At 40.5% G+C, this 10598-nt stretch overlaps 1 protein-coding gene across 1 annotated transcript; it reads right to left on the bottom strand.

Moving 5' to 3' along the window:
- Positions 1-1094: 1094 nt before the first annotated feature.
- On the bottom strand, positions 1095-1689 carry LOC6048620. Its single transcript, XM_001865477.2, has one exon. It carries the CDS (start codon positions 1657-1659, stop codon positions 1183-1185), a length of 477 nt encoding a protein of 158 aa, XP_001865512.1. The 5' UTR covers positions 1660-1689; the 3' UTR covers positions 1095-1182.
- Between the last annotated feature and the right edge of the window lie 8909 nt (positions 1690-10598).

Raw genomic sequence — 10598 nt, 5'->3', positions numbered from 1 at the left:
ACCCTCGCCAGAACAAGTTTTACAGATCGGAATCAAAAATTAGTCACCCTTACCTTTCATTTGCGGCCAAAACATTTGAAATCGGTTAGTTTCCATTTTTTTAGCAATTTCCTTCAACGTTCGACATTTCCAAATGTTGATCTAGCAAACAAAACAGCGCGCTCCTGACAGTTCGAAGATGAACTTTTCTTTTGTTCTACAAGGGGAATTGGGGGTAAAACGGTCAAATTGGCAAACATTGTTGTTTTAAAATTTGGCCATTCTAGTGCGATTGAAAGGTCAAATTATGTAACAATGCCTAATTTACTGTAAAAATTAATTACATCGCATCAAAGTAGCGATATTTACGAAAATTTTTTTTTCTAATTAAACCGAATAACGAAAAAATCATTTAACCCCAATGCACCCCCGAATCTTTTTTCGCGGTGTTCATTCGCTCGCGCCAACTCGCGATCTCCGGGCGATGAACTTTTCGCCCAATTTTGTCGCTGGCACTTTTCAATGAGAAGAGTAATAATGTGGATGGCTTGATTTGATTTCCTATACATTCTCGTTGAGAGCAGATGGGAATCGAACCAAGGACCATTCGCTTACAATGCGAACACCGTAATCAGTCAGCCACGGTCGCTCCTTCAAATTTTACTAAAATGAGATTACTGGTAAAATACGAGCATTTAATTTGTTATGTTTTTTAATGTTTGGTTTGTTAATTTTATGTGAGTTTTTCCCATGTATAATCAAAAATTTAATAAAAACTCAATGGATTCTGATTTTTTTTTAAATTAAATGAATCTACGGCCGGGTTGGATCCTGAATCCAAGTTGAATAGGGTAGCGGACCCAGTCTTCGCCCTGCTCCAGTCCTTTATTGACAGGGAATTTATTAAAATTCACTTCTGTCGATTGGAGCGCGTTCAAGGATTCCAATCTACCATACCTTAACGAAATTGGAGCGTTTACTGACATCAATTTCAAGAATGTCGAGTTGTGTTATCTAAGCATTGGTATTATAAACTAGAACTAATGAAGAATTTGAAGAATTGAAAAAGTGTCCTAGCGGTTGTTGGATGGCCTCAAAAAAGTTAAATGACAAGATTAGGTTTGGATTATATCTGTTTCAATATATTTCATTTTATTTTTCTAACTAACTCGTCAATAAATAGATTCGTTTCGTCTACAACATTCACTGCTTCCCCGCCGCAACGCGAGCCCTCGCCTTGGCCTCATCCTTGACCAGCTTCACGTCGGCTTCGGTTTCCTTCTTCTGCGTGGAGTAGCACACAAAGCGTTGCTTAATCACGAGCGGATTGCACACCTGGGCCAGCTCGTCACACCGGTCGAATCCGGCCACGGCCGAGCTCCTCAGCTGAACCGTTCGCTGGCGAAGATCCTCCGGCAGGGTCGCGTCCACCGCCAGTCCTTCCACCTGCTGCAGCGTCTTGGTGCGATACTTTTCCCCGGGGAACGGAGGACAAACGGCCGGCACAAACTGAGCTCCCTCGAAGACGGCTCGCGGTGGTCCAAAGCTGGGAAATCCGCCGGGGGCAACCCCGCCCGGGAAGCCAACGCCGGCTGGGGGGCCAAACAGTCCGAACAGCGATCCCTGGGCTGTGGCTCCTGCGGCCACAACGACCAGAACGGTGACGAGGAACTTGGCCATTTTTGTTGTTGATCTTTGGTGTGTTGACTCGGAAGCTTGGAAGTGATTTGAATTGCACTTGAAACGAGGATTGCCGTTTTATAGTTGCTGTAAAACGCTGCCGAGATGTTTGTTCTGTGATGCAGAAGATGGGGTTGTTTTTAGTAAGGTGTATCTTAGTTGGGCGTTAGTCATCAGCAAAGAGATGTAGCTAAACAAGTGGGATTTTTATAACAAGTTGGAAATAGTTTCATGCATTTTAGCTTTGGAAAATAAAAAAAAAACATTATCCTTACCATGGCAAGTTTTTAGTTCTTAGAAATACTGTGACAAATAAAAACAATTTCCTCAAGAGAGCCTCTAATACTGTTCATAAATAAATTATTTTACAGTACTAATCTTTTTCAAGTAAAGTAAATGTATACCATTTCTAACTTTAAACTAAGTAAAAAATGTCTTAAATAACTAAAACTTGAAGAGGCTGTTCCAAACGTAATTAAATATTTATCCACCCTTACAAATTTCTGAAAACAATCAGAGAAAGAAAAAAAATCAGTGATTTTAAAAGCTCATTCTCGATTGTGAGATTCCTACTCGAAACTAGGTGTCTGAAGGCTTGATTGTTGAGGCAATTGGTACCGGTTCCGTTATTAATATAACTAAAATAAGTAACTGTGTCAATTTTAAGCCTAATTGGTTAAGATTTAGGGTCCCTATAGATTGTTAAAGCTTTTAAGGGAAATTTCGCAAAAATGAATAAGAAAAACATGGCTTCAAAATTGATCCTGACTGTTGGTGATTTTTTTAAGTAAATAGTATTTTCTTGTATTATTGGTTGTATACCACTTATACTTTCAAGTGGGTAATTCTCCGCCAACTCACACAGCAGTTGCCCCGACCCCTCTTCGATTTGCGTGAAACTTTGTCCTAAGGGGTAACTTTTGTCCCTGATCACGAAACCGAGGTCCGTTTTTTGATATCTCGTGACGGAGGGGTGATACGACCCCTTCCATTTTTGAACATGCGAAAAAAGAGGTGTTTTTCAATAATTTGCAGCCTGAAACGGTGATGAGATAGAAATTTGGTGTCAAAGGGACTTTTATGTAAAATTAGACGCCCAATTTGATGGCGTACTCAGAATTTTGAAAAAACGTATTTTTCATCGAAAAAAACACTAAAAAAGTTTTAAAAATTCTCCCATTTTCCGTTACTCGACTGTAAAAAATTTTGGAACATGTCATTTTATGGAAAATTTAATGTACTTTTCGAATCTATATTGACCCAGAAGGGTAATTTTTTCATTTAGAACAAAATTTTTCATTTTAAAATTTCGTGTTTTTTCTAACTTTGCAGGGTTATTTTTTAGAGTGCAATAATGTTCTACAAAGTTGTAGAGCAGACAATTACAAAAATTTTGATATAAAGACATAAGGGGTTTGCTTATGAACATCACGAGTTTTCACGATTTTACGAAAAAAAAGTTTTGAAAAAGTTGGTCGTCATCGATCAAGGCCGTTCATGGTCACCCGCGACAGACACGGACGACAAAACTAAGAGAAACGCAAAAAGTAACTTTTTCAAAACTTTTTTTCGTAAAATCGCGATATTTCGTGATGTTTATAAGCAAACCCCTTATGTCTGTATATCATTTTTTTGTAATTGTCTGCTCTACAACTTTATAGAACATTGTTATACTCTTAAAAATTACCCTGCAAAGTTAGAAAAAAAAACACGAAATTTTAAAATGAAAAATTTTGTTCTAAATGAAAAAATGGCCCTTCTGAGTCAATGTAGATTCGAAAAGAACATTAAATTTCCCATAAAATGACATGTTCCAAAAAAATTTACAGTCGAGTAACGGAAAATGGGAGAATTTAAAAAAAAAATTAGTGTTTTTTTTCGATGAAAAATACGTTTTTTCGGAATTCTGAGCACGCCATCAAATCGGGCGTCTAATTTTACATAAAAGTCCCTTTGACACCAAATTTCTATCTCATCACCGTTTCAGGCTGCAAATTATTGATGAAAAATGAAATAATTTTTTGAATAATTTTATGAAAATCGTAATTTTTTTCAGATCATTTTGTTGTCTTCGGGAGTTTCGTAGGTATTAAAAAAAAAAAACAATTCGAGAAAGAATAGGCACATTAAAAATACTCGATTTTTATTTCACTTTTTAACTCAAAAAGTAATAATTAAAAACACGATTTCTTCGAACATATTGCGTTTTTTGGATTCCAATGATTAAAAATATGGATTGAATCGACTTTTTTAATCAAATTATTAATACAATTTTAATAACCGGACCAAAATTTAAAACACGGTATAACAATATATTTTGTCCTCAATTCATAATTTTGGCTATATTTGACCAGAAAGCTCAGATAATTTTCTGAATGTATCGCTATTTAACATTTATTATTAAACTTTGAAAAATTGCGTTTTGGGAAAAATGTGATAAAAAAGGTGCAGGTGGTTATGTTACACATGACCAGTATGACAAAGAACTTTGCAAGATGGTTGTTGAAATTTTCGATTACATTGTCTGGTTCAAATTTCCCAAGATTCACTAGATTCATAATTACCATAAAGTTTGATACCCATACTGCCCCTACTCTTATGGTTCGGCAAATGTCCCCCCATTGGAACATCCCCGGGGCCTCCGGCCACTTCGGATTGTGGCCACTTCTGCTGAAATGTCAAATTTCATATCTAGTATCAAAAATCATAAAGTTTGATACCCATATTGCCCCAACTCTTATGGTTCGGCAAATGTCCTCCCATCGGAACATCCCCGGGGCCTCCGACCACTCCGGATTGTGGCCACTGCTGCTGAAATGTCAAATTTCATATCCGGTATCAAAAATCATAAAGTTTGATACCCATATTGCCCCTACTCTTATGGTTCGGCAAATGTCCCCCCCTCCTCGGAACATCCCCGGGCCTCCGGCCACTCCGGATTGTGGCCACTACTGCCGAAATGTCAAATTTCATATTCAGTATCAAAAACCATAAAGTTTGATACCCATATTGCCCCAACTCTTATGGTTCGGCAAATGTCCCCCTATCGGAACATCCCCGGGGCCTCCGGCCACTCCGGATTGTGGCCACTACTGCCGAAATGTCAAATTTCATATCCAGTATCAAAAACCACAAAGTTTGATACCCATATTGCCCCTACTCTTATGGTTCGGCAAATGTCCTCCGATCGGAACATCCCCGGGGCCTCCGACCACTCCGGATTGTGGCCACTACTGCAGAAATGTCAAATTTCATGCCCAATATCAAAAACCATAAAGTTTGATACCCATATTGCCCCTACTCTTATGGTTCGGCAAATGTCCCCCCATCGGAACATCCGCGGGGCCTCCGGCCACTCCGGATTATGACCACTTCTGCCGAAATGTCAAATTTCATGTCCAGTATCAAAAACCATAAAGTTTAATACCCATATTGCCCCTACTCTGATGGTTCGGCAAATGTCCCCCTATCGGAACATCCCCGGGGCCTCCGGCCACTACTGCCGAAATGTCAAATTTCATATTCAGTATCAAAAACCATAAAGTTTGATACCCATATTGCCCCTACTCTTATGGTTCGGCAAATGTCCCCCCATCGGAACATCCACGGGGCCTCCGGCCACTCCGGATTATGGCCACTACTGCCGAAATGTCAAATTTCATGTCCGGTTTCAAAAACCATAAAGTTTGATACCCATATTGCCCCTACTCTTATGGTTCGGCAAATGTCCCCCTATCGGAACATCCCCGGGGCCTCCGGCCACTCCGGATTATGGCCACTACTGCCGAAATGTCAAATTTCATATCCAGTATCAATAACCATAAAGTTTGATACCCATATTGCCCCAACTCTTACGGTCCAGCAAATGTCCTCCCATCGGAACATCCGCGGGGCCTCCGGTCACTCCGGATTGTGGCCACTACTGCCAAAATGTCAAATTTCATGTCCGGTATCAAAAAGCATAAAGTTTGATACCCATATTGCCCCAACTCTTACGGTTCGGCAAATGTCCCCCCATCGGAACATCCGCGGAGCCTCCGGCCACTCCGGATTGTGGCCACTACTGCCGGAATGTCAAATTTCATGTCCGGTATCAAAAAGCATAAAGTTTGATACCCATATTGCCCCAACTCTTACGGTCCGGCAAATGTCCCCCCATCGGAACATCCGCGGAGCCTCCGGTCACTCCGGATTGTGGCCACTACTGCAGAAATGTCAAATTTCATGCCCAATATCAAAAACCATAAAGTTTGATACCCATATTGCCCCAACTCTTACGGTCCGGAAAATGTCCTTCCATCGGAACATCCCTGGGGCCTCTGGCCACTCCAGTCCAGGTGGTGGCCAGTTCCAATGATCGACTCCCGCGACTGCCATCCTGGTAGCTGGTCCTTGCCTCCAAGCCATCTGCTCCCAGACCTCCAGGCCGTCTGCTACCGGGCCCTAGACCATCTGCTTCTGATGTGTTCTCGTCGACGTCCAGCAATAGAATGAATTTTCGGGACCGACCGAGCCGAGTTTTGTTGGCTCATCGACGATCCGAAAATTATGAGGTGGAGTGGGGGTGATTTTAGATACATCAATCTCACGTCTCTCGATTGACTGATTGGGAAACGTTCGTTCATCCAACCAGCGTGCACCAAAAAGAGGGGAAATTTGCCGAGAGGGGAATTCGTCACGTAACGTTTTCGCTTCGCGAAAATTTTGGATTGACACCACGTATAGAAACCTTAGGACAAAGTTCTTTGTCAAAATAATTTAAAAGTTGTACTTTTTGGATGTCTGAATTATCCTAACCATACCACAACTTTGTCGAGAAGATATTTTTTTACAGAAATTTCCTACTCAAGTAACATTTTTATGAGAATTTAGATATTTTTTTGTTTCGGCAGCTTTTAAATTTGTATAGGAAATTGTATGTTTCGAACTGTGACGCTAAAAGGCTCCTTTATTCATAGAGGAGGATCCCACAAAGTTTAAGGCGAATAAAAATATACTAAAAATAGCTCAAGTCTTGAGATTTTTTCTGAGAAAAATGTCCAGCAAACAAAATTTTCATGATTTACTTTTTTGGATATATTGACGTTAAACAAAATGCACAACAGAGATATACAGCGGAAATAAACATGGAATTGCACACTTCTCAGCATTTTGTTGGAATATTCACCTACTCCTAGATTGACCTGGATGACGATTCAGCATGATTTTAAATCGGAAAATTTGCCAAAAAATCACACTGCATCGATTTTTGACGCTCTATTGATTCATCTTGACAGAACTCGTCTATCTCTAACGTTCGAATTTTGAGAAAATAAATTCCGTGGAGATCGAGTGATGTTCGTGTGTGGTAAAATTTTGCCAAATTTTGTGTCCCGTCGTTCTCAGCATTTCAAGTCAATGTGCAAATATTTTTCAAATGGTAGACTTGCGTCACGAACTATATTTTTAAAACATGTACTGGAATCTCCAGGTACGTTTTTCCTTGAAAGATTTTTTCAACAGTGCTTCAAAAAATGGTTTCGTTCGAAATTGTTATTTTAACAACCAACTGACTTTATAAATTACTGTTTTTCTTCCAAATTTCAGCTTAAATGTGATCATATTAAATTTGTTACGACAAATTGATCATTAGTATGGTTACTTTTAATGTTTCATCTGAAAGCATCACAAAAAAATGATTGTTTAACTAAGTTTAATAACTTTTTATAAAATGTATATGAATTTCTGGATAGGTGGAGACATAGCTCCTAATGTGATCAAATTTAATTAGAAATCAGTTTTTACTAAAAAGAAAACAAATGTTGTCAAAAAAACCAACTTTGTAACATAAATATAAAATAATCCAAATTTACTATAAAACTCGTCCTACTTAAAATGCCTATAAATATGAAGACATTTTTGAATTCGGTCTCGATAATAACCAAAGTTGTAACTTGACCACTAATTTAGATTGTTGATAGGGTAAAATTATCAAAAAATCCAATGGTGCAGTCCGATGTTTTCCGGTTCGAACTCATTGTCATTGAGGAAAAACATGACACTTTGAGAGCATTAAAATGATTTTATTGTTAAATGTTTTCCTAATTATAGTTAACTTACTTTCAAAAAATTTCAAAGTTTGTTAGAAACTACTTCTTGCGGTACTTTGAACACTTCTCTATCAACGTCAGTATTGTTCCATACCATTTCTTTTGTATTTATTTCTTTTTTTTCATTTTGCAAAAAAAAAAACAAAAACCTATCAAAACTAAAAATTCGTACAACAATACAATTATGTGTTTCCTTTTTTTTACTTTTCAGCCTCATTTAATTTGATTCATTCATTGAAATTTTTTTTTTTTGAATTGATGGTAAGTTGCCATTGGCCGAATGGTTAAGCTGTCCACTTAGTAAGCGGAAGATCATGGATTCGATTCCCATCTGCTCCAACCTTCAATCGGATGGGGAAGTAAAATTTCGGTCCCGGCCTTGGATGTTGCTAGGCCGTTAAGTCATTCCAAGTGCAGGAGTCGTCTCCACGCTATAAGTACAAACAACACACCAAACCAAGCCTGCTCCGGTGGAATCGCTGGTAGCGGTTGGACTCGCAATCCGAATGTCGTCAGTTCGAATCCTGGAGTAGAAGGTTCCTTGGAGTAAAAATAGATTTGGGTGCTCTCCCCATTCAAGCCATTGGACTCCTAGGTTCGTGCAGAAACTTGCAATTGAGACCACAATAGACCTGGGTGTCACTAAAGTGAATGGTTTTATTTGACTGTTTGGCCATTTATGTAGGAAAAGTTCATCAGAAAGACAAAATAATTGAAAAAGAAAAATCTGTTATAAGACCGTCACCACTATGTTTCAATAATGTTCTAAGAGCAGTGGGCAGACATATATATTTTTTTAAAGAAAAAGGTTCAATTAAAGAAAATAAATTAAACAACTTGAAATAAACTTTAACTTTTTAATACTAATGATTTCCAGTCAACTGAAAACGATGTATAGTTCATGTCACATCCTCAACTTCCGAAGATACGTGCGTTTCCACTACTTAATTGCCAAATGTTTCAAAGTAAAATTGTACCTCCAGATTGCTTTATAAGAACTTTCTACGCTCTGAAGCAAACAATTGTTCTAGAATCAGTTTTAAAAGCAAAAAAAAAACGCAATTTAGCTTGCTTTTAGTTTCTTCAGATTAAGAGATATTTCAGAATCTTCAAACTGCATAAAAAAAACAATTAAGTCCACTTTCGCATATCGTCACCACCCAGCTATCAAACCTAGCCAATTCCAGCGCATTTCATATTATCTGTTCCCATGTCACGCAGATTCCCAGCAGCATCAGAGCACCATCAGCTGTATCACCAACAAACAGCACAACCTGGACCACGCCAACAGTGCTTATCTCCAACCGTTTTCTCGTTGTTTTTTCACCCCGAGAACCCATTCTCAAATAAACAACACCGGGGTGATTAAGACCCCCCTGAACTGTGGCTGTTGTGGAGCGTGTTATCTTTTCGTTGCGAAATTCCGCCATCCCTAAGCTCCAACGGTGGGCAAATTAAGATAACAACTGCTCGGAGAGAGCTTCGGACGAGAGGTGTTGCCAACGGTGGTGCGTCTAATCAAGCCGTAAACAAGTTTCGGCTTCAAACTACTATAAAACGATACGGTCAACTCTCGGTTGGCATCAAATTGTCTCGAAACTTTCCTAGAACAGTAACGAAATTAACTCGAACCAGTAGCTTTTACCTACCCTCAAAATGAGCAAACTCGCAATCTCTGCCCTAGTCATCGTGACCGCCGCCGTGGCCGTGCAAGGATCTCTGTTTGGACCGTTCGGACCGCTGGGGCCGTTTGGCCAACCGGCAGCTCCGCCAGCATTCGGACCTCCCGGCTTCGTTCAACCTGGTGCCTTCTTCCCAGGATTCCCAGGATATCAACCGGCGGTGCCAGCCTACCAACCATCCTTCGGACCCCCGGGATACCCTGCCGGATTCGTGCCCGTACCAGCCCCGTTGGCGTCTCGTGCCCTTTTCCCTGCTGCTCCCGTTGCTCCTGTTGCTACTCCGGCCCCATTCCGACCGAAGCCATCGCCCGTTCTGGAACGTTTGGCGCTGAAGGTACTTCCCGAAGATCTGCAGGAGCAGCTGGCCCAGCTTCTTGCGACGTACGACCAAGGCAATGCAGAGTGCGACAAGCTGAACACGGGCTTTGGGCCGTCCGTTGGAGCGTACCGGCGCTGTGTGGTGTTCAACAAGATTGCAGTCGAACAGGCCGCTACCGTACTGGAGAGGGAAGCCGACGCTAGGGCTGCCGCAGAAGCACAAGCAGCTGCTGAACAAGCCGCCGCGGAACAGGCTGCCGCGGAACAGGCCGCCGCTGAACAGGCCGCCGCTGAACAAGCCGCCGCTGAACAGGCCGCCGCGGAACAGGCTGCTGCTGAAGAAGCTGAAGAAGCTGCCGCTGTGGAAGAATCTGCCGCAGTTGAAGAGGCTGAGGTAGTTGCTGAGGAAGCGGAATCTACAGATGATGCTGAAGAGCAAACGGTTGAGGTCGAGGAAACCGCAGAGGTCGTCGTAGAAGACGTCGCTGACGAGGAGGACTCTACTGTTGTTTAAGACGAAACGATTGGAGAAATTGGGCGATTGATTGAGATTATAGGATACTAATTTATTGATTATTTATGAAAATTATTAGAAAATTTTAGCTAGACAAATTTTAAATAAAGATTCGAAGAATTCCTATTGGATAACAAGACAGTCTCTGATTACATGTTAGGTAAAGAAATTCCATACTTCTTCATTTTTTTCCAAACAGGTATCATGAATTACTTTACAGGCAAAAGATTTACTCATATAAATACTCTCCGTAACACTAACGAAACATCATTCACAGCAAATCCAAGTTACATCAACCTTCTTACAAGCAAAACCAAAGCATCGCCCAACACCACC

Source organism: Culex quinquefasciatus, chromosome 1 (assembly GCF_015732765.1).
Source record: "Culex quinquefasciatus strain JHB chromosome 1, VPISU_Cqui_1.0_pri_paternal, whole genome shotgun sequence".
NCBI classification, from domain to species: Eukaryota; Metazoa; Arthropoda; class Insecta; order Diptera; family Culicidae; genus Culex; species Culex quinquefasciatus.
Note: the sequence above shows the minus strand (reverse complement) of the source record. Positions and strands in the feature narration are given on the sequence as shown.